Source organism: Callospermophilus lateralis, chromosome 1 (genome assembly GCF_048772815.1).
Source record: "Callospermophilus lateralis isolate mCalLat2 chromosome 1, mCalLat2.hap1, whole genome shotgun sequence".
Taxonomy (NCBI): Eukaryota; Metazoa; Chordata; class Mammalia; order Rodentia; family Sciuridae; genus Callospermophilus; species Callospermophilus lateralis.
Window position 1 is genome coordinate 205926717 of NC_135305.1, and position 24432 is coordinate 205951148.

The following is a 24432-nucleotide window of genomic DNA, read 5'->3' on the forward strand; positions in this document are numbered from 1 at the left end:
CTTCTGCTTTAGCCTCCCAAGTAGCTGGGATTCTAGACTTGCACTACAGTGCCTGGCACAAAACCCTCTTCATATCCCTTAACTCCCTGTGCCCCCCCAATTTCTGGACACACTGGTGTTCACTGTCTTAGAGGACTAGGGGCCCAGCTAACCCTGGCCCTCAGGGATCCCATACCATTACTCTGAGCTCTCCCCTCTTGGCGCTCTCCAAGAGCTTTCACAGCTAAGCTTCTTTAAGCATGTGCACTTGCTTACGCTTACTTACTCTTTAGTCCATTGCTCTCTGGCACCTGTCCCTCCACACTGGGGAACTGCTTTCACAGGTCATAAGCAACTTCCTATGGCCAAATGCAAGTTGGATTCTCAGCTCTCATCTTCCTTAGTATCTTGTTCTGAGTCCCAGTGCCTCCCCCCAACTCTGTGTTCCTGCCCATCCTGGACACTAGTATCCCTCAGAGTTCCACTCTAGCCTCTGGCCCTGCCCATTCTACACTATCTTCTGCACACTCTTGCCTTTGCCCCTGCTTCCTCTACACTACCCAGTGATGATGCTCAAATCACTAGCTCCAATTCAGACTTCTGCATCTGCACATATCGACACCTGGTTGTCCAGCAGGTGCTGGAACAATAAAATAAAACTTCCAAAATTCAACACACACCACTAAAATGGAACCTGCTTACTTGTTCCTCAACTGTCCTTGAGTCCCTATGCTCTCTCCTTCTAAAGCTATCAGAGTCTTCCCTGAGGCCCATTATCATCTGCACCAGACAATTAGAAAATCTCCTGGTCCTCTCTGCCTCCCATCTCTCCCTGGTATCTGGTATCCCACCTCTATTCTTTCTCTCCACTATTTTCCAGGGTACATTCTAAAACATGAGCCTAACCACGATTCCTGGCCTAAAATTTTCACTTGTTTCCTAGTGACCATGGACCAGAGTCTGAGCTCCTGGGCAGGGTGCACAAGGCTGCCACAGCCCAACTTTGAACCTGATCCAGTGTTTCAGTCCTGATTGGAGTTTCTCAAAGACATTCCCTATTCAAATTTTCTTCTTCTGCCTCCACAGCCCTGTTAGTACCTTCCCAAGCCTGCCAAGCACCTCTTGGCCTCTTGCACCACATCAAAACCCACTGTGGATAACCTCTTCTGTCTTCTTCCTGAGGCAGAACCATTAGGCAGCCTTTGCGCCCCCAGTTTGTACTTGTGTCAGAGCACACCCCATGTAGTTACAAACTACCTCTCCTACAGGACTGTGAATTCCTGGAGGATGTACTGGTATTATAACTCACATCATATAATTATACACCATCTCTCCTCCAGGATTATATAAATTCCTGGAGAGACAATCAATGTCTTTCAACTTGTAGCCCAGCAAATTGCCCAGGGCCTGGCAAGAAGCCTGCATTCCGTAAACCCAAGCTAAGTAATAATGATACAATAGACATTTAGTTCTTATATACCAGGCACAGTTTCAAATGTTTTGTGACAAAACTGTACTTCGTCAGTTAATTCTGACAATAAATCTATAAGGTAAAGACTCTGATACTCCTCGTTTTACAGATGTGATAACTAAGGGAGATGGGCCAAACAACTCCTCAAGACAACACAGCTAATAAGTAGCAGCACCAGGATCCAGACTCAGGCCATACAAATCTAGAGTCTATGCTATATAGGTTCTAGTAGAAGGCAGAGAGGTTTATCAGATATTCTTAACAAGTGACTTGAAAAAGGCTTTCTTAAAAATTGTCTTGAGGGGGCTGGGGCTGTAGCTCAGTGGTAGAGCGCTCGCCTAGTACATGCAAAGCCCTGGGTTAAATCCTCCGCACTACATAAAAATAAATAAATAAAATAAAGGTATTGTGCCCAACTACAACTAAAAATATGCTAAAAAATTGCCTTGATGCTATCATATCATTCCACTGCCAACAACTATATTAATACCACACTAAGACTAAAACAGGGCTAGAATAAGGCCTCATTGACAGGCTTATGGAAAGCAGTTCAGACAGGTCTAATGAAATGATAACAAGAGATTAAATTGAAAAAAGAAAGTCAGTCAGTCAGTCAGTCAATGATTTCAAGGATTCAAGTATTCAGTACTACCATCCATTGGCAGCTACAAAAATGAAAAGGTTGCTCACATTTTAGGAGTGGGGACCAGGCATGTGTACACTGGCTGGTCTGGTCAGAAAATGCTCCCTCTAAAGCTTTCCTGGAATAAAATAACAAGCCACATGCCTCTGCCATGAACCTCCAGTCTCCTCCACAGAAAGATAGGAGATAGGCGAGCCTCAAACTGGTCACTTTTCTCTCTGGAGCCAAAAAGAGGCTAGGCTCACTGATAGGTTGTTGTGTGAGAAGCTTTCTGGCATAAGGGAGAATGGGGCACTCTATTCAAATGGACCCTGAGGCAAGGCCCCTAACCTGCGATGTCATTTCCCTCTGTCTTTCCACAGGGCCCACATCATGTTGCTGTGTTACCCTTCTGAGGGAATTCCTGCCAAGTGGCTCTATACACTATGGCATGTGCTCAATAAGGTTGTTGAAGAGACACCAGAAGGGAACATCAACTGCACATTTGAAGTGAGCTCCAACATGTCCAATGATGACTTTAGAAACTGAAATAAATTCAGTGGCCTAAGACAGGGAGGTTGGTTTACGGTGAGGTGTTCACAGGGTGGGACTTGGTGGGGTGTGCAGTGGCAGGCAGACAGATGAATTTTCTTTTCCTTAACAATATGGTTTATTTGAATGGATTTATATTCTTCCTTTTCTCAAATCTCAGATTTGGAATAATTTGTGAAGTAAATTATTAGGTCTAAGGAAAAGAGGGGCAAAAATAAAGGGATCATAGGTTTTGTGCAACTGCTGTGATTACGCAATGCTTGGCAGCTAGAGAAGCAAGCTATCTCTTTCAGCTTTAGGTGTCTTCTGGGAGATGGACATTATCCTGGACCTAATTTTTTAAGGATTCCTAGGGGAGTTCATAAGATGAAGAAATAGAATTTTTTGGAGCCGGAAAATGTAGAGAAATCACAAAATGGGTAAGAAGAGGTTTTCAAGATAAGGATTTCTGAGTCCAGATTGTCTTCAAGAGGCTGCCTCCTCAGGGCAAGTAGAGTCATGAGACCTCTAAACGCCTGAAGTGTTTCAGGAACACAGAAAATTCCCGGAGGTAACATTACAACCTCACAATGGGCAAGGAGAGGGCATCCTGAGATTAAATACCAGCCTGACACGCCCTTGCCCACATCCTTGTGCTTCCAGGCCAGGCCTGGCAGGTGGCCAGGTCTAGTGAGATGCCTGCCCTGCCTCTTGATCCATCTGTCTTCTTCCCTCTGTTTACAGGGCTTACCTCTCAAATGGCAGCATCACCTCTGAGGGGGCCACTTACACATCTGTGAGTCATTTCCCTCTCCTGCTTTCTGCTCAAGCTCTGTGTGGACCCAACTATGGTTGTGTTGGAGTAAATGACTGCTCAAAGGTCCAGAAAGCTGCAGTGGATGCAATTGTTCTGAAGTTATACTGGGAATAAAATTTTAAACCTGGAAGTGGGACAATAACTGTCTGATGGGAGATCACATGAGAGATTTCCTTCTCTCCCTCTTTTTTGGCACTAACCAAAAATCATACACAGCACATATATTGTTTATACTCTCTGGATGTAACTTTACTAAAAATTATGCACAACATGAACTCCTGAGTATAAAATATTATTATCAAATCAGGGAGTTCCTTAGAGCCCTTCTTTCTTAAAATAGACATCCCTGCTGTATTAAAAAGGGGACCCTAATTGATCTCCTTGCATCTGAGATCTGGGCTTCCAACTCTGCTCCTTAGAAGCCCAGGTGCTTCAGTGGTGCCCTGAGGGCTCCCACCTCTGCAGCTTTACTTGTTTTACATACTGGGTTTTGCATAAGATGTCATATGCTGAGGTGTTTGAAAAGCAGGTGGTGGCATGAAGATCCTGAGATGGCTGGTCTGTAGGATTTGCTTTGAATTGCTTCCCTTGCTAATGGTAGCTATTTGACAGATTCTTCATTTTTTGACCTGGTTTTCTTTGGGACTACCAGAAAACACAACAATAAGCAGCTCACTGGTATTTGAGATGTAGCAGCAGCTACCACCCATTCAGGACTGAAAGCTGAGTGACATACCATAGTGAGAACCATGCTGTCCTGTCAGCCTGGAGGTTCCTAGAAAGAATGCACATTGCTATATGGTTTAAAAAAGAATAAAGATATGTGAGGGCAGCAAGAATGCCAGGGTGGAAGTATCCTCTCCCATGGTCCAATATCCATCTTCCTAGTTTCACAGGCCATCTATAAAGCAATAACCTCCATACTATACTCTCCAGTTCCAGCCCTCCATTAGTTCAAGGCTGGCTGTCCACCGTCCACTTAGCATCTCTGCATGCACCTAATGTAGGGGCAGTTTGGCCAGAACAGAAACCTTGATTTCTCCTCTGGCATCTATTCCTTTTTGGACTTTCTCATTCAATAAAGGATTCCAATCATTTGCCAGCTGCTAGAGCTGAGATTCTGGAAGGCCCGCTCTCTGATCATTCTCTGTTCTTCTCAACAGCAGTTCCCGAGCCTCACTGAACATGAGGGACACATGAGAGCTTTTGTGTCCCAAAGCCCTAGGTCCTACCTCCAGAGCAATTAGAGCCACATCTCTCGGGGTGAGACCCAGGCATCAGTTCACTTTAAAAGTTCTCCAAGGGCTTCTATGGTGCATCCAGACTTGAGAGCTGGTGGTTTAACACATACTCTAAATCCAATGGCTTCTTTGCAGCTTCACTACCTCCAGTTTGGTCAAAGCTACTGTCACACCTTATCTGGGTTACTACAATTCCTCTAGTCCCCTGCTTCTACTCATCCCACCCTGAACCTCCACTGTGAGCATGGTGCACATCATGCATTGCCTCTGTAAAGACCAAAGTTCTCACAGGCTGACAAGGCCCTGTGTAACTGGCCTCTGCAGCCCTTTCCACTCCCTTGCCCACATTCTCTTTGCTTGGGTCACCCTGGCCTTAGTCCTATTTCTCAAATATGCCATACTTGCTTCTGCCTCTGGGTCTTTTACCTACTCTCTCCTCTGTCTGGAAGGCTCTGCCTGCAGATCCTGCAACTTCTCCTCATTCAGGTCTGCTCAAATGGCCTGATTGAGGAGAAGCCTCCTCAGATTACCTTGATTGAATACAGTCCCCCTTTAAAGTCACCACATCACCCTAGTCACACTGTTTTACCATCTTTAAAGAACTTATGTTCTTCCAATATTACAATAATGTCATTCAATAATGTCTTTGCTGCCAGATTGCTTCACTAGAATGTGACCTTCAAGTAGAGATTTCCGTCTGTCTTGCTCTCACTACTCAGAAAGGAACTTCTCACCAAGCAGGCACTCAATAAACATGACCATTCATTTTATTCAATCCATCAGTGTCTCCCAGAGCTCCTCTGTACTACTGCCAGAGTGATCCTTGTAAAATGACAATCTGATTTTATCACTCTTTTGTTTAAAATTCTCAAGGGCTTTTGACCACCTGTCATCATCCAACTTCTACTCTCCTTCAACACCCACCATTACCAACCAACCCACACCATTTTCCTCCTAAGGTTCCACCATTCCCAACAATGCCTGGCTGCCTTGGAGCCACACTCCTGGCATGCTTGTGTCTGTACAGGTCCCTCTGCCTGGAATGTAGCCCGTGTCTTCCTGCTCTATCACCCTCCACTTCCTCTGCCAACAGCTATTGCTCTGATGAGAATCGGCTGAAGCACCACTTCCTCTCCAGGCAGTCACCCCCACCTAGCTTGGCTAATCTCCTCCCTGTTCTTCCACCACAAACCATGAACCACGCTTCCTTCTGCCACAGCCTTCATCCAAAGCTGCCCTTGCTTCTTTTCCCCTAGAAAGAGAACACCCTAAGGGCAGAACAGCACTGGGAGCTTAATAGACAGTAAACTATATGCTGAGCAAAACAATATCTTTTACTCCTATGTCCCCCAATAGCAAGGCATTGTAAGATTTTCTGAATACTTGTTTTCAATATGACCAAATTGATACTTTTATACCCTTGTGTCTGGGGGCACTTTTAGGCATAAGCACATGCTTTGTTTCCTGCAGCTGATGACTGCCTGGCGATCCTATAAGCAGCACCAACCCTGGACAAAGAGGCCCCTCCTGTGGTGTCAGTGTGTGTGAGCTCCCTGAGGCACGTGCACAGAAGGGGCCCTGTCTGAACCAGTCACTGACATGTAACTGAGCTAGGAAAGCCAGCTTCCCTTGGGACAGTTAACAATCTGCCACATGAACTAGCAGGAAATAGAGCCCTTTGAGAAGAAAACTAGCTCAGGACATCATCTTTATTATACTTTTTGGGGCTCACAGAAACAAAATTTGTGTGTGTTATTAGCAGTGTTTTCCCTTTCCTAATTTAAACACATCCCACACATTGAAACAATTTGAGCTACAGAGGTCTTTATCAAATAATTTAATCCTCTGGCTTTTTACTTATACAAGAAAATGAGTAGAAACAGGAATGGAGGGTCTAATACTAGGGTGTAAAAACATTCAATAGCCATTTGCACAGCTTGGTACAGGTGGTTAGGTCACTGAGCAGATCACCTCTGTTTTACTCACACATATTCACCAAGAAGCACTGGCTGCTGCCCAAAACAGGCTTGTTCAGCTTTTCAGGAAAAGAGAACTTTACCCACGCACAGTAAAGACCATATCTGTGCAGGTTCCTAGAACTGGGTGTAGCTTTAATTTCAAGCCCACCTAGCTCCTGTCCTATCTTCGCATCCTGACCAGACACCTAACATGTTTTTTGCTCCAACCTTCTCACTCCAGTCTCCAAAGTTACCTGACAGAGGACTGATTTGAACCAGAGGACAGATTCCCCCAGACAAACCCCTTCCTGCAGTAGCTCAATTAAGGTGTACATCAATGCACAGATGGTACCATTCAACTGAGATAGGCTGTAATACAGATGCTGGCCTCTTTCCCCCAGAGTCCCATGAACTCTAACACGGAGGGACCCACTTTCCCAGCCAACCCTGGCCCTTCTGTTCTCCACATTCCCGAGGTCCAGGGGGAGCATGCAGGCTTTGGCTATGTCAGGGCCAGAGGAGGAGAGTGTGGGCTGGTCAAAACAAGCCCAGACATACTCACGGGGTCCGTCAGCATGGCCCGGCAGTGGGAGGCCAGGGCCAAGAAGGCCAGCAGGTTGAATACAATTCCGTTGATGATGCTGTATACATAGTCTCTGGATGGAATCAGCATGACAAAGAGGACCACAAACTCTGCATAGAGGACCAGAAACCAGGTGACGATGGCACAGGCGATGCCACAGCTGTCGCGGATAAACCACATGGTTCCCACAGGACCAGGGTAGGGAGGTGGGACACACTTCTCCGGCTGGAGGTATTCCGGCTTGCGCTCAATGTCTCGAAAGTGGTGGGTGTGGATAAGCATCATAAGCTATTCTGTCCATACTGGCATCTGAAAGAGGAAAAGAACCCAGAAACTTGATGTTGTCATTAAGGAGACTTGACAAAATTTCCTTTTCAAAGTGAGCCAGAAGTATCTGTGTGTAATTCCTTGTAGAAATGCTGCCTAAACACCTTGCTCACTTAAAGCACTGGTTGTCTTTCCTACTGCTGAGAGTTAACTTCGTCTTTCTGAAATAGGCCTGCCTTGCTCCAAACCTTCACATGACAAATAGTGAAGAGGGAGCCTCCAAAGGGCAAATGTCTGGCCAGAGGTCAGCTGGAGCACAGTGGCAGATGCAGCACCTAGGGGGAGGACCAGAACCTAGTCCTCTTTGGCTATCGGGGCTCTGCTGGGCAGACAGTGTTTCAGCAGATAAGTTCAGATTTTGACATAAAAGACAGGGAAGGGGTGGGATTGGAGGAACAGCAAACGCTGGGGGAAAACTCTCCAACAGAAACGCTGCTGCCTCTATAGCATGGAAAACCCAGGGGCCCACACTGAAGCTGTTTGGGGCAACAGAGATGAGTAGAGGAAAAGCAGTAGTTAGCTAGGGCTAGCGTCAGGGCACAACCATGAAGACATTCTAACTCACTGCACTACCAAGCTGATGATAAAGGTAAACAGAGTGGGGAACGTCAGGCTTTTTACCTGATTAACCAAAATGATGTATTTTTCCAGGACAAGAGACAGAATTTCTGAGTTTTGGTCTCCTTATATATAATGGGGCAAAGGATAGAGAATGCTAGTGAATTCAAAGATGTGTCCCACCACCTGGCCATGGGGCTTTGTGAGCCTGTCACATTCCAGCCCTGGCCATCTCCTACCAGGGCTGCTGGTGGGGGAGTTGGTGGAGGTGCTTGTGATGAATGGAGGAAATTGGTACACCCCAGATTGCTCACAGACTGTACATATATTCTCTCCAGGAAAGAGAAAGAAGCGTTGGGTAAATAGCCTTTCCTCCTAGTAGTTGTAACTTGAGTCTCTGAAGATAGTAATGTAAAGATTGATGTCCACACAGATTCTCAACATGTGCTACAAGGTTCAGAAAGCACAGATCCCTCTCTTCCATCTCTTTATCTTAAACTTTCTCGCTCACTGCATCAGCAACCAGGTTCCTCACAAACTATGACAGCTTGAGTTAACCACCAGATGTAGGTACCATGGAAAAGCCACCTGTAGTGGACCTGGGGCAGGCAAGTGCAACTCAAGCTTTTTGGGAACTCAAGTCATTACACAGCAGAGGAAATCCCTCAAAAGCCATACTGGCCACATGTGTGCTGAAGGGCAAGGCAGGCTTGCAATGGTCATATTGGACTGTCCTGACCCTTTCTCCCACTTTTCCTTCTTCTTCCATTGCCTTCACCTCACAAAAAGAGCATCTGGATTGAATATAGGACAGTCAGGAAAAGTAAGAACAAGTCCAGAAAGCTGAGATGGCAGAGCAGCAACTATTCCTCAAAATGGTGGACATTCTAGGGTCAACAGTTGCACAGACTATCATGAACAATAAAGCCAACCCCTCCCACCCCAAAGTGGCAGAGAATTAATGGCTGAAAGGCAGGACTTGACCAAAGGAACATTCAACTCCACAAATATGGAACAATGAATCACATGTTAAGTGCCCAGTGCTAGGAATAAGAAGCTTTGACATATATGGAATAATTATCTCAAGTAGATCGAAGCAGTGGTTCCTGATGGTCCATCAACCAGAATTTTCTAACAGAGCAACTCTGTGCTCTCCAGAGGAGATGAACAATTTAATGTTAACAGTGACAACCAAAAGACATTCAGACAGTGGGCCTACCTTCTAAAGCCTGAAACATAACAGTAGGGGATCAGAGACCAGGAATGTCCAAACCTTGACCTGTACCCAGCAAATTCTAAAACCCTAAATTCCATCCAGCCAAAATCAATGCCCCGCTCCCCTACCATGTCAAGTTGATATCCCAGGATCAAAAGCTGACTGAGGCCTAATACTTTGACTACCCCCAGATGCAGTCACTCTTTCAGTTTTCCTACTGCCATACAGATCTGTATGCATAACATCTCTGTTCCCATAATTACATTTAGGCTCAAACCAATAAAGTCTTAATGGCTCATGGCCACACTGTTTGATTACGAACTATCTCTGGCTGCTTTTGCACTGTAATGGCAAGAGTGGAGTAACTGGTAGAGACCACATAATCTGCCAGTCTGACGTACTTACTCTCTCTTGTTAAGAAAGGTTTACTGACCACTGGTTCTGAACTGTGGTCACTCACCAAATGACAGATCCACCATGACTCCTTCCCCTTCAGGACAGCTCAGTGTGATGAAGATGGTTAGCTACAAATCATCCCCACCCAGACCCCCTCCTCTGTGGCAGCCCCTTGTCTTCTGCAGCCTAAGGGCCATCTTCCCCAGAGCTGTGTGTTCTACCAAACTGCACTTCAATGATGGAAAATGGTGTGGTTTTCATATATGATCACTAAGAATATATTTTAGAGCAAGTGTTCTTTAGACTCTTTCAGTGATTAAGTTAGGCTCACAGTATATTCAGAGTAGCTGACTACATTCTATCCTTCAACAGTTGCTCATTCTTGGTTGGATGCATGGCAATGCCTTGACCACATCAGAGTTATGTTTCATGCGCACAGTTTTACTGAGGATTATGCTCTTCCACATAAATAGATTTCCCAGGTAACTGACTTGTTCTGAAGCAGAAACATTTTAACCATTTGGGTGGTTAAGATGGAAATCTCAAAAATAAAAATTTAAGAAGAGTGTTGTGGTTCAGTGGTAGAGAACTCGCCTAGCATGCACGAGGTGCTGGGTTCGATCCTCAGCACCACATAAAAATAAATAAATAAAATAAAGGTATTGTGTCCAAGTACAACTAAAGAAAAAAATTTAAGAGAGAGAGAGAGAGAGAGAGAGAGAGAGAGAGAGAGAGAGAGAGAAAGAAAGAGGGAGGAAGAAAGGAAGGAATTATAGTTGTTTCTATCTTACCATTTCTTCCAGAATTATTAAGAGTCATTACCAGGAACATAAATTACTGGAGTGCATCAGGCAATGATGTCCTCAGGGGCTACAGAGATTCACTAGGTCTCGGCCTCACATCAAATGGTCTGTTCAGACTGAAATTCTAGCAACTTCTTTGTATGGTTCTTTGTCTTCCTCCTTCATTACAACTATTGTCATTTCTGTGTTTACAGTTATCAACACATTCTCTGTTTACTACTTTTAATTGGCTATGAGCTGGAAAAGCTAATAAAATAAAATCCTGTTGTTGCTTTGTAAAGAAAGGTACTCATTTTAGGTACAGGTTCTTCAGGGTGCACCTGCTATGCTCTACCTTCATTCAGTCCTTGAGGACTGGAGGCCCTGCCTTGTTATTAGCCCAGTTCCTGGCACATAATAGCTATTTAATACATGTGTTCATTAAATGAATGCATGAGCTCTGCGAGCCCAGGGCCATCTCCTGGAGGCCTTTTCTGCTTACTCTCAGAGCTATGGCCATATTGCAGATGGTGAAGGATATACCGAATAGTAGCATGAAGTAGGTGGACCGACTCCTCAAAAAACCAGAACATTCCATGTTTGAATAATGTGAAACCAAAGAGTGTATGCCCAAGGGGAGCTATTTCCCAATACCCTCATCGGTGCACAAGAAACTGTGATCTGGAAAAGGACTCAGTCAAGGGTGCACCTGGCAGAGCCAGAAGCCAAGTGTGAACTGGGCCAACCCACACTTTAGAGTCTCAAAATGCCCCAAGTGGTATCAAGCAGGGCATGCTGCTATAAAATAGTTACTTAACTCCAGGACTCCCCAAAGTAATGAAAGTGGCTTTCCAATAAGGACTTTTCCCTTAAATTAGCCAACTGGACATGTAAGAAGTATGGGGGGGAACCTACCTTGAAACAAATTGTACACATTCCCTTCATCATGTCCCTAACAATAACAACAACAACAAATATAGTCCCTTTACCTATTCTATTTTGAATTAGAGAAACTCCCAATCTGGGGGTTCAGCAGCAGCTCTTTGCCAAGGATGCCTCTCTTCTGAGGAGTGGAGCAGAACTGGTTGCTCAGGTCTGGCAGACCCACGAGCTGGCTGGTGGGTCTCAGATTCCCAATGCCTCAGAGGGACAGCTTCCTTCAGTCTCCCCTCCCTGCCCTCTCCATCGCATCCCCTTGCCCCATTTCCTCTCTAAAGTCTTCATTCTGCATTTAGTTCAATTCAAAAAGGCATTCATGGTGCAGGAACTAAACGCAAGGAACTATATGCTCGGAGCTCACTTGAGGAGTGTTGAGGACAATAATGTGTGTGCTGCTCTGTGCAGGTCCTGCTATTTTCCTCCTCCAGCTACCACTCTAGTTAAAGACTAGTCTTGTTAGTTTTTTTCCTACTAATCTATAAGTCCCATTTTGTCTAGCTCTGTAGCTTAGTATCTGGCATGAGTTTGGGCCCAAATCAATAGTTTTGAGTGAATCATATATAAATCAGACAGACATAGCCACAACGATGCTAACCCATAGGTGACTAATAGCTAAACAAAGGGGCAAATAATATCAAGATAACAAAGCAAAAACCACCACCCAGGTGATAGTAAACACTTTTTCATGGTAAGGATCTCTGAAGGGATCTGAGCATCTTTGACAAAGGATAGGATGGCCTGGCAGAGACAGTGGTGGGGCTGGATGTCCAGGGCCGCGTGCAGTCTGTGCACACACAGATTTTGCTGAAAGGACAGGGTTAGGATGAAAATGAAGTTTTAAAGGTAGGAGAAAGCTATGTGTTAGAAAGTTTTTGAATTTTTCGATGAACTGGGATTTCAACCAGGACAAGGCAAGACAGAGCAAAAGGCTAAGCCCAGAGGCCATGAGTCCAAGAAGACATTAACACAACAGAATGGAGTCTTATTTTGGTGGTATTGGGTTTTCTGTTCCTCATAGTAGCTACCAGTTTTCCAAGGAAAGACTGAGAATAATGAACATTTTGTAATTTTAATTATAGCAACTTACTTTTTTGTTGTTGTTGTTGGATAAGTGTCTTACAGCATTAAAAAGATTCAACTTCTTTGTATTAGTAATCCATTAGTCAAAGTAATTACTTTTCCTAGCTGTCAGAAGAGTACAGTGAGACTTGGAGAGGTAAAAGGACTAAGCTTTGTGGATAAAGAAGTCCTAGCAGTTTAGCTATTGTGAATTGAGCTGTTATGAGCATTGATGTGGCTGTCTCACTATAATATTGTAAGTCCTTTAGGTATAGATAGAGGACTAGGCTTCAACAGATGAGTGGAAAAAGAATCTGTGGTGCATATATACAATGGAATATTATTCAACATTAAAAGAGAATAAAATTATGGCATTTGCAAGTAAATGGATGGAGTTGGAGAATGTCATGCTAAGTGAAGTAAGCCAATCCCTAAAAACCAAAGGCCAAATGTTCTCTCTGATAAGTGGATGCTGATCCATAATGGGGGGTGAGTGGCATAGGGAGAATAGAGAAACTTTGGGCAAAGGGGAGGGAGGGGGAATGGGGGCAGGAACAATGGTGGAATGAGATGAACATCATTATCCTAGATACATGTATGACTGCACATGTGTTGCAACTCCACATTGTGTACAACCAGAGAAATGAAGAGTTATGCTCCATTTGTAAATAACGAGTCAAAATGCGATCCGCTATCATGTAAAACTAATTAGAACACACACAAGAAGAAGTCCTAGCAGAAAAGGATTCACAGATTCAGAGGAGTTCGAGCTCCACAGAGGTAGCAATCCTGGTGGTAAGATGTAGTGTTAGAATAATGATGCCAGGCCCTTTGAAGGCTGGGTGAAGTAAATCTAAGGAGATCAGTTAGAGTTCCTCTCTAGAGTTTCAGAAGTCAAAGCCACGAAGTGACTGAAATTAGTGTTAATTTTCTACAAAACCAAAACAACTTCTGGTTTAGAGAACTATCTCCAGATCTATGTATAACACACGCACACACTTCATTACAGATAACCACAAGCATGTTCGTTTACTAAACTAAACAGAAAGACACAAAGACATCCAAAAGAGTGGCCCCAGGAATCCTAGGAACTGGACTGAAGTAGGTGGACTGACTCCTCAAAAAACTAGAATGTTCCATGTTTGAACAATGTGAGACCAAAGAGTGTCATCTCTGAGGGATAGCACTTATGACTAAATTCCCATTCTGCCTATCCATGGCTGGACAGGTCGAAGGGTTTGAGCTCAAAAGGTTTGGCACCACAGTCAAGCTCACAGGCTCCATCCCACCGTGGCCCACTGACATGTTGGCCAGGGCCACTGGGCCACTATTGACTAATAATGATGGGCAGAATCCAGCAATAGTGCCTGTGGTTAGTTGTCTTGGCTGAATGAAGGGCAAATGCCTACAAATCTATCACATGGCCTAAAAAAACTAGCCCACAGTCCATGCTGTAGATACAGGTGTCAAAGGCATGATTGTCACATAAAATATAAAAGTTCAGCACTAGATTTACTGATGATCCCAAATTACTGTTTTTTTCTCTGCCAGAATCTCAAGGGCCCCTGGTTCTCTCAGATTGCCAACAAGTCCTACTTCCCCTGCTCACCTGGGATAAGATGTTAATACTGCAGTCACAGATCCAATATAAAATCCCTAGAAGCACTTCAAAGTACTCTGTGAGGATTATTTTTCTAAAGCACCACACCCACTCACATTGTGCACTTATGAATAGGATACAAGCAGATTTGGGGATTGTATAGATTAAAGTGGCATTAACAAAGGGCAATGAGGCTGTCCATGTTTGAAGGCCTGTGTGAAGCATCTGAGGACAGACGGTTAAACAAACTAAAAATCAGAGAGAACTATTTTCCCTTGATTTAGAGACAAGGATCAAATACTTAAAACAAACATTGGTGGATTAAATTTTCTGAGTGCCTGTGAGTAAGAACTATATAGTTGAAATTCATTTTCATGAACTCCTTAACAGCTGTCAGGAGCATCAGCAAGCCAGTAGAAACTCCAAAATAGGAGAATTCTGATTTAAGCCAAACTTATTTCAAGTGAATATATAAATTTTCAATAAATCTAGCATTGAGTTAGACTGCTGTTGGAGAGTAGGGCTGGTCTGGTATCCTCTTGAACTTGACTTAAACATTAAACTCCTGCCCAAATTAATTGTTACCAGTTAAGTAACCCAATTCATCCTTAAAATGTCAACTCAAACAGGGTAGCATATTTTCTGATATTTCTATAAAAATTCTCATTTGAAATTCACTTATAACATTAAACTTCTATAGTTTAAATTCTACTAAGAATATGGTGCTGCTGCGCCCCATGCACGCTTGTAATCCCAGCAATTTGGGAGGCTGAGGCAGGAGGATCTGAGTTCAAAGTCAGTCTCAGCAACTTATCGAGCTAACTAACTCCGTGAAACCCTATCTCTAAATAAAACACAAAAAAGGCCTGGAGGGATGAGGTTGTGGCTCAGCGGTAGAGTACTTGCCTAACACAGGAGAGGCCCTGGGTTCGATCCTCAGCACCACATAAAAATAAATAAGTAAAATAAAGGTATTGTGTCCAACTACAACTGAAAAAAAAAAAAACGGAGGGGGGGGGGCTGGAGATGTTGCTCAGTGGTTAAGTGCCCCTGGATTCACTCCCCAGTACCAAAAAAAAAAAAAAAAAAAAAAAAAAAAGCCAAAAAAATATGGTGCTTAACCCACTTCCAGTGTTAAAAACCACTCAATTAAAACAAACACACACCAAAAACCAAACAACAACAAAAAACACTCAATACATTGAAACTGAAAACCAAACATGTGATATTTGACTCTTTTAGGGTTTCTGACATTTTAGAGTGATCAACTTACAAAATAAAAGTATCCACAAGATGAGTAAATGGCCCAGGTCCTAAAGCTTAAGATATGAATCTGGTCAAGCAGAAAATTAATTTACCTGAACTAAATTAATTTAAATTTATATGAGGATCCAAAAAGATTATAAAATGTAGCCCATTTTAGATGAATCTCAGAAAAACAAAGAATGAACCGTGAATCACTAGGTTGGAAATATTTCATAAAGAAATCAAATGAGTCACTAAACTTTCTCAAAAACGGAAGGGGTGTGGTACAGAGCTCAACCAAGGAAAGGTGCCTTATCTCCTACATCACGCCCTGGCAGCCAGGGAAGGCACAGGCAGAGCAAGCTGGCCTGCTTCACAGCAGCTGCACAAAGTCTACATTGTTTCTCTGTCTACAAAGGGTCTGTCTTCTGCCTGCTTCTTACCTCTGTTGTACTCAATCTTTAACAAAACACCTTCAAGGAAAAAAAAAAAAAAACAAGTTGTAGCTGTAAACTCAGACCTTAAGCGTGTGAAAGTTCATGAAGAAGTCAGGAAGTAGGTCAGTAATCTCCATTTTCCTTCTTGCCTCATAAACCATCACTTGCTTCTAAAATCCATTCTTGTACACACTCAGATTTCTAACAATACACACTCAGATTTCTAACAATGATGGTCTTCTCAAAAAAAAAAAAAAAAAAAAGTTTGGGATTTGGGCAGATGAGAGGCTAACAGTTCCTTTACTTACTGCAACTATTTTACTACAATTGGCTTTTTTTTTTTTTAAATTACCTCCCAGCTTCACGAGTCTATTAAAAAATACACACCCACATATAGTGTGACATAATAAGTGTCACAAACATTGGAGATCAGTTGAAACTGCTACTCGTTTGGGGAACATGTTCTAATTTCTTTTTTTATGGGTGTGGGATATCATATGTTGCAATGATGAGAAATATTGAGACAACTTTAAACAAGATCACACAAGACTGACTGGTAAAACAATCACTATCTGAGTCAGAATTTTTCAGCTAGAAGGAACATTAAAGACCATCTAACAGATTTTAGTCAAATTCTGTTCTACAGATGTGGAACTCAGGGACTGGCCATTTATTTTTACTAAAAGTTTTATCTAAATTGTAAGCTTTAGGCAAAGCCTGCAGTACAGTCCACAGGAAGGGTACCAACATTAAATGAATGCCGGTCATGCTTGAGGACTCACACAAAGCAGCTTGCTTTAATTCTTACAACCCAGGCCAGCCACTTGCATTATTTTCTAATGCAGAGATGAAAGAGCCACTCAGAGGTTTGGGGTAATATTCCCAAGGTCACACGGAGGGAGGCAGCACTAGAGCCAGGATTCAAAATCAGCTCTGCTTACCATCACAGCCCAGAGCAAGGCTTCTGAGCACAGCACATGGCTGCTTTTGATCCAAGCGGGGGAGGGGAAGAATGACCAAGCAGGAAACAGGAGTTCTACTTCCTACTGCTTCACATACATCTGAGTATCTTCGGGGACGTCACTCCAACTTAGTTTTAGATCTTCATCTCTAAAGTGAGGGGGTGGACTGGATCTCTAATCTCTGATTCTTTTTTTTTTTTTTTTTTAAACTCAAGACGTATACTTAAAGCAGACTTTCCTTCCACTAGTTCCTGGGAGCCCATAATATTTATTCGTAAACACACACACACACACACACACACACACATCCCCCAGAGCATTCCTTCTTCCAGAAGCTATTTTACTTCTGGCTCCTGGTTCTTCAAAAAAGCACGACACCCCCTGGGCTACCTCAAACACTTGGGCCCTCAGGAACACAGTCTGTTGGAAACACTGCAAGGATTAGCCAGCTCTGCCAAACTCTGGCCCAGCTTGGAGAAGCCAGTGGGCCTTCCATAAAATTATTCAGAGTTGGCTAACCTGCTCTCCAGCTAAAGGTGGGTTTAATTAGCTGCCATTTCCTTGCATTCACTCTTCCTTGCAGGAAGTCAAGCCAGGAGGCAAATCTTCATAAAGGCAACAACAAATTACTGATCCAGCTACCCAAGAAAACTTAATCAATGACTGTGATTCTCATAGTTTGTGAAACCCTTTATAATCAAATGCGCAATCTCATTTGATCCTGGACTGCCTTCTGCTTCTCTCAGGGTAGGTTTTAAGATGGACATTTTGCTTGTCTGTTGCCAGAGTAGGGTATGCTGAATGTAGGATGAGGCCCAGACTCTTCCTGAATGTCTACAATCTGCCAGGCACTGAGTTGCATGCTAGCCACGTCTCATCCTGTCTGATTGGCACATCTACTCTATCTTGTAGGTATAAACCCCCAGTTTCCCACTCCCTTTAAGAGATGAGAAAACTGAAGCACAGAAAGATTTGCCTAAGTTCTCACCTCCAGGAAATGGTGGAGATAGGATACATCCCCAATGCCATAATATACCCCAGAACATGCTTTTTAACTACTCACTACAACCTCTAAATTTTATCCAATAGCTAAAAAATAAAAGGGGAGGAGTGTCAACGTTTCCACCAGTGACCTGGGTTACTTACAGTTTGGCTATCTTTTCCACACACAGTGATGCAGAGATGGTTCTATCGGGTGGGCTGCATGCATCAGTGTTCATAGGCCACAGGCCTGAACAGAAGCATTTGGACTCTAAGGCGGGTCCTGGCTGAACAGCAGCCAGCATTTAGAAGACTGATCCTGCCCTAAGCTATGAGGTAGGAGGGTCATGAAGCCTCAGCCAAGAGAGTCATCTAAGTTTGAATCCCTACAATCTGATTCTGCTGGGAAATAGTTCCTGTGAGTCCAAGTACTGGGATACTGCTTTTTCTGAGAGAAGCCCACCCATTCTAGGCAGAGACCAACCAGCAAAAGTTCCCACCTGAGGGTGTTGAGAATAGCACCTGGCCCCACATTGTGCCATGTGCAGATACACAGCCACTGTGACATCACCCAAGCAAGAGCTTGAATTTTTTAGGAGCTAAAAGCAGAAGTGCTTAGAGGGCTATGAAATAGCTACAAAGAGGAAGAACCAGTTATTACAACTGTATCAGCCTTCAAGAAAGAACCACTGGCTTTCAGGTCTCTGATGATCCCACTTGATCCCATGCACTGTAATCAAAGATTGAAAGAGGGGAGCCTCGGGAGGAACCTGGGAACATGGAAATTAGTCTGCAGTGTGCACTACAGAAACACAGTCCCTGGCTGTAGAAGAGCACTTACCTAGCATGTGCGAGGCCCTGGGTTCCATCCTCAGCACCCCAGAGATAAATAAAACAAAACAAAATAAGACCAGGTGAGAAAAGGGCTCTCTGACTGACATCTGCTAAATGTCTAATAAATAGAACCTCTGGAGAAAGGTGGAAGGCCAGTGCTAAACAGAATGAAGATGCCCTGGAGTCAAGAGGCCAGAGTTTTGTTTCCAATCCCACCACTCACTAACCTCCCCCCAGGCCTTAGTCTCCTCACTCTATAAAACAAGGGGAGAGACCAAGCTAACTCTAATATCCCTTGCAAGGCTGAGATTCTATGAGGCCATTTTCTTTTTTAGTTGTAGATGGACACAATGCCTTTATTTTTTTTATGTGGTGCTAAGGATTGAACCCAGTGCGTCACACATATTAGGCCAATCCTTTACTAATGAGCCATAATCCCAGCCCCTTTGAGGCCATTTTCTTTGTTAACTTCTTGGATTTTATATTTTCATCAAAACCTTCCCTAAACTTCCTCATCCTATTATTTGCTAACATTAAAAAAGAAATTCACTAGTAACAGTCTCTGTGATTAGTAACTGTTAAGACTGGTAACTGTTAGCATTCTTCCTGAACAAGTTCAGTTTCTTCAGTCAAGTGTAGCATGTAATTGCCATTTCCTTTTGTTCATTCATTTAATGTTTTTCAGAATGGAAAAAGTACTATCAAAATATATCAAATGGTCCTCTGCCTTCTCCGCTGGTTGGCCGCCTTGAGTCTGGGCTGGGGCGAGTCCGGTCATGTAACGCATGTTCACGGGGAACATGGCACTAAACCATTCCTAGACGACCTGCTTCTGGATCGGGGTTTTCTACCTAGCAGAACAGCTCCCTAGCTGCAATCAGCCCTCCACACAAGGATTTGTAAAAGCATTAAAAGAGAAATAAAACAAAAAAGAAATAAAGAAAAAAAATATATATTTCCAGTATTACAAAGTGACAAATAAGGGAAGTTTTAAAAACCCAAAGTTAAACATGGCCATTTTTCACTGTTTCAATATTTGCATATCCAGAAACTACTTTGAGTTTTACAACCTAACAAGATAGAGGTTAAAATGAGGCATAGAGAAGTTAACTGACTTGCTTAAAGTTACAAAGTAAGTTAATGACAAAGCCCAAATCTTTGGACTAGACACCCAGTTGTCTGTTCACCATTGATGATTATTTTCCTAAACATCGGGTCTTTCTGGATTCTCTGCTACAAATTCTTGGTTTAAAAAGACACAATTTGCATGTCAAAGTCAAGACTTACTGCAGCAGGACTGTGGCCAGAAATGTACTTGTCCCACTACACTGACTCACTTTGCTGAGGTAAAAAATGGATCTCACCCAAATATATTCTATCCCCACTTTCCCTGAATAGGAGACATTTATGTCTTGGGTAGCACAGAAAATCTAAGGAGTTTAATCATCGAGTCTTTATATACCCTGAAGCCTATGGTTTAGAGGAGACTAAGGTGGAAATTTCCCAGCACTTCAGTTGTGTTGGGATGAATAATTAAATTAAGAGTATGTACCTTTAGCCTTCTCACCTTCACAACTGACAGCCAAGAATGCCTGGCTATTTATCTCCAAAAAAACTGTTTCCAAAGAGGAGAGCAAATGATTTTTTAAAATGCCAAAAACAGGGGCTGAGTTTGTAGCTCAGTGGTAAAGCACTTGGCTAGCATGTGTGAGGAACTGGCTTGGATACGCAGTATCACAAATAAATAAATTAATTAAATTAAGGTATTGTGTCCATTTACAATTAGAAAAAAAATATATATATATATATAAGACAACTTAGGTCAAATTTACTGTTCAATCCATGTGTACTTACAAAATGGCTATTTGGGGCAGGCACAGTGGTGCACGCCTGTAATCCCAGCAGCTCAGAAGGCTGAGGCAGGGGGATTGTGAGTTCAAACCCAGCTTCAGTAACTTAGTGAGGCCCTGGGCAACTCAGCGAGACTCTGTCTCTAATAAAATATTTTAAAAAAGCAAAAACACTTCCCTAGGAGGTCAATATTGAGATAGCAGCCTTCATATTTACTTCAGACTCTTACTTTTTGTATGACTATCAGGGTGTGTGTTTAAATATTTCTACATTTGGCAACCAGGATGTATGACCTCCTTTTCTTACACATGCCCTATTGAGACATAGGAAGCACCCTGCCAGCCTCTTAAAATGAAACACATTTGAACAGCCTTCCTGTAATCAGGAATAAGCTTACCCATGCTGCTATCAATTTTTCTATTTTTGTAATCCCAAGTTATAAAGTCTATAACAAGATAGACAGACCTGTCCGTCAGACTAGAACAGGTTATTTATATCTAGTATTCTCTAAAACAAGGTACAGGCAGGATAAGTGCAAAGTGTTTAAAAGAAAACAGTAGTTCACTAGGGTACCAGGCTAATAGTGAAAACACAAAGGAAGAGGGCTAAAACTTGGCCATGTCTACTTAAGACTGGGAATAAAATATATTACCTGTTGAATTTTAAGAGCTCTTTGCAACTTCAGCACCAGACTCAGCTCTGCCCTGAAGCTCTTCTGTAACTGACTTTTATAGCTGTAATTAACCAAAGCTGGGTGGGACAGATTTACTTCTTCTCTATAATGTTATTATTACCGGCTCATGGCTAGCAGCTAGCAGCAGTTCTCGCCCTCTTGCACTAGATGCCTGGCCTGCACAATTAGCACCTTATTATAGGCTGGCCTCTTCTAATTACCACATGGCTCAATTGAGCATTTTATTTTATTGTCTTGTTCATGCACTAGTTCAAGGGCCTGGGGTCCCCAACTATAATAAATCCTAAAGTCCTCTTAGGCAGATGTTTTGGTTTTATTTCCTTAGGCCCATAAGAACATTGGCATACAACATCTTTCTGACTGAAGAGCTTCCAGATGTCTATGCTGGAAGTATGGCACATGGCTGGAATCTAGTTCTCCTACTCAATCATATGTACCAGATTTATCAGCCTTCTTTGCTATTGAGGACTCTGTCCTTAGCCGTTTGAAGTTAAGCTCTGTTTGCATATCACTTTGAACTTTATCTGACTTGGTGGGCTGAAATAGACAGGGGAACTTCCCATCAGCACTGCATTCCATGTTCCTCTAGAAAAAGGATTCAGGATCCTTGCTTTGGATTAAACCTTGCTGTAGTTTACAGAGGTTACCAATTCTGTAACAAACATGGGCCTCTTTGAATTAAATGGAGTTTGGGGAGATGCTACAGATGTAATGGTTAGGGGTATAGATGTGGAAGCCAGAATAGCTGAACTCAAATCCTGGCTCTGTCATTTATTAGTTATGGGATTTGTGACCCTGCTCAAGGCACTTAAGCTCTCTGTGCCTCAGTTTCCCAATCTATAAAATAGCATTCATAGGGCTGTTTTGAGGACTGAATCTTTAAGTGCTTAGAACAATGCTTGGCACATAATAAGCACTATGAATAGTGTTAAAGAAATTTAATGAGATAAAATGTTTTAAAATAGACACATCTGGGGCTGGGGATGTGGCTCAAGTGGTAGCACGCTCGCCTGGCATGCGTGCGGCCCGGGTTCGATTCTCAGCATCACGTACAAACAAAGATGTTGTGTCCGCCGATAACTAAAAAATAAATATTAAAAAAATTCTCTCTCTCTCTCTCTCCCTCTCCTCTCTCACTCTCTCTTTAAAAAAAAAAAATAAATAAAATAGACCCATCTACAAAATAGTATGCTAGAAGAGTCTGACAATGATGGAAAAAAGTTGGCTTAATAGAATAATGGGCCATCCCTGGCTTCTTCATTTTTTGGGGCATAATATGTTCTTTGAATGGCTTCAATAAGCTAAAAAGCTAAGAACTCTGAATTTATAAGTTTTGAAGACATCTAATACCCTATCACAACAAAGGTAACAAAAATGTTCTGGCAGCATTTAAGTAGAATGGATAGTGAAGGAGTAACTGTTTCAGTAGATAATTTTAAAATAAGCACTGTTGTTTACATTTCTTCATACATATTTAGCCTAACATATCAGAAATCACCCATAGCATTATTCAGCAAATACTACTAACTTCTTCAGCAACGAACTTCTGTCAGTTGTCAAAGAGATGGTTCAAATACATGTGCTATACTTTTAACAAATTTTTATTATTTTTGAAGTGCTGGAGATTGAACCCAGGACCTTGTGCATGATAGGCAACTGCTCTACCAATGAGCTATAGTATCAGCCCTGTTCTATGTGTTTAGAGACCCACTGAATGATTTTTATACAAAAATGATTTCATGGTATTCAAACTCAAGACTTTTCTTCCTGTGTCTTTTCTGCTTTGACACCTTTTAAATCCTCACCTAATAGTCCTAGCTATTAAAATCTTATTTTCAGAATCTTTCATTTCTGAGCAATAACTAGCCCAAACTACCATATTTAACATAAGAAGTCCCTTGTTATCTCACCACACAGAGTTCCTTACATAGAATCCAGCTGTCTAACCACATGCAAAGGCAACTATGCACCACAACAGGTGGAGCACCTGTGCCTTCGGCAGGAAGGAAACCTTTCCCGCCTCACCTCTCCAGTTTCCCTGGAGGGCAAAATCCAACCCTATGTCTTTCCTTTCAAGTGCATCTGTAGAGAACTATGCAGAGATCTAAGTGTTCGAAAGCTAACATAAAGTCTTTTCTTAGGAGGCTCCTAATAGTTATCTGTGAAACTGTATGTGAGGCTATTATCTGAAACACCAACTTTTTTTTTTTTTTTTGGATGGTTAATCTGTCAAGGGTAACTTTCATTTTTGAGAACAGGAGAGATCCCTCAAAAAATGGGACCTCGGGAAAGTTTCAAATAGCTCGGATCAACTCACACACACCCGCCCCCATTTATCTATAGGGATCCTCTGAAACTTATACGGTACTTTGTCCCCTCCTCCTGTGACACCAGCTTCACCTTGCTGGTATCCTCACTGGATATCCCAGGCCGATATTCCTACTCAACCACGCAGGTGGCTGGCTTTTTTTGCGGGCAGCTGTCCACAGCTCCCAGAGATCACTTTCACCAAGCTGGGGCTTCCAGGAAGCGCAATGGACGCCTGGACACTGCACACCTCGCCAGTGCCAGTTACAAAGACCCTTCCTCCTCTCATTTCTCTTTTTGGGACAATGCTCTGGCTAACGCCCAAGGCAAAGGGACCTTGCGAGGTCCTAGATCAGCCCTGGATTCAAGAAAAGCAGGGAGAAAGAGAGAAGTACAGAGGGTATACAAGGTGCAGGTAGAAGGAAAGGAGGAGAAGAGGGAAAGATCAGAGGGAGGGCTGGAGGGGTGAGGAGGCCTTGGGATTCGTTTCCACTCCTGGCCAGACCCTTCCCATGGAGAATGACCCGAAGAGGGCTTCAGCGCCTCTTTCAACCATCCCAGGGACCAAAGAAGTAGAGGGGGCGGGGAGACAGCCCTCCCTTGGCCAATCACGATGTCTGCCTCCCCTCACTCGGGGGGCTCTCTCGGTCTCGGTCCCTGTGGTCTGTCTCTCTCACACAGCCAATCTGCTACTTCAACTCCGGCGAGTCCTGGGCCGGCGCTCTCGCTACACCTCATCTTCTTCACCCCAATCCCAGTCTCCGATCCCAACTGACCGTGAAGCCGGAGGCGGTTCGCCAGTCCCAGACCCCCGAGGGGGCTCCCGCGGCCGACGCCGTCGCCTCTTCCTGCAGTCCCTCACTCGGGACCTGGCTTCGGGCTGCGGCAATGGCTCCCCGGCACGAGGCGCCACGGCTCGCCCGACTCAGCCAGATACCGGACGGCGCGCAGAAGCCCATCGAGCTCCCGGCGGCTGTGGCGGCCGCGGCTGCAGGGGCGGCAGCCGCGCAGGCTGATGACGCGCAGCGCGGTGGCTCGGGCG

The 24432-nt window shown here is 43.5% G+C and overlaps 1 protein-coding gene across 2 annotated transcripts in view; it reads right to left on the reverse strand.

Annotated features, from left to right (window-relative positions):
• Positions 1-24391, reverse strand: part of Zdhhc3 (zDHHC palmitoyltransferase 3) — a 56212-nt gene extending 31821 nt beyond the window's left edge. For both annotated transcript variants that reach the window (XM_076844524.2, XM_076844531.2), the window contains exons 1-2: positions 24167-24391; positions 7182-7511 (exon numbers count right to left, since the gene is read on the reverse strand). In XM_076844524.2, the coding sequence (XP_076700639.2) occupies positions 7182-7487 (306 nt within the window). In that variant the 5' untranslated portion in view covers positions 7488-7511; positions 24167-24391. The remainder of the gene's footprint in view (positions 1-7181; positions 7512-24166) is intronic.
• Positions 24392-24432: the final 41 nt, after the last annotated feature.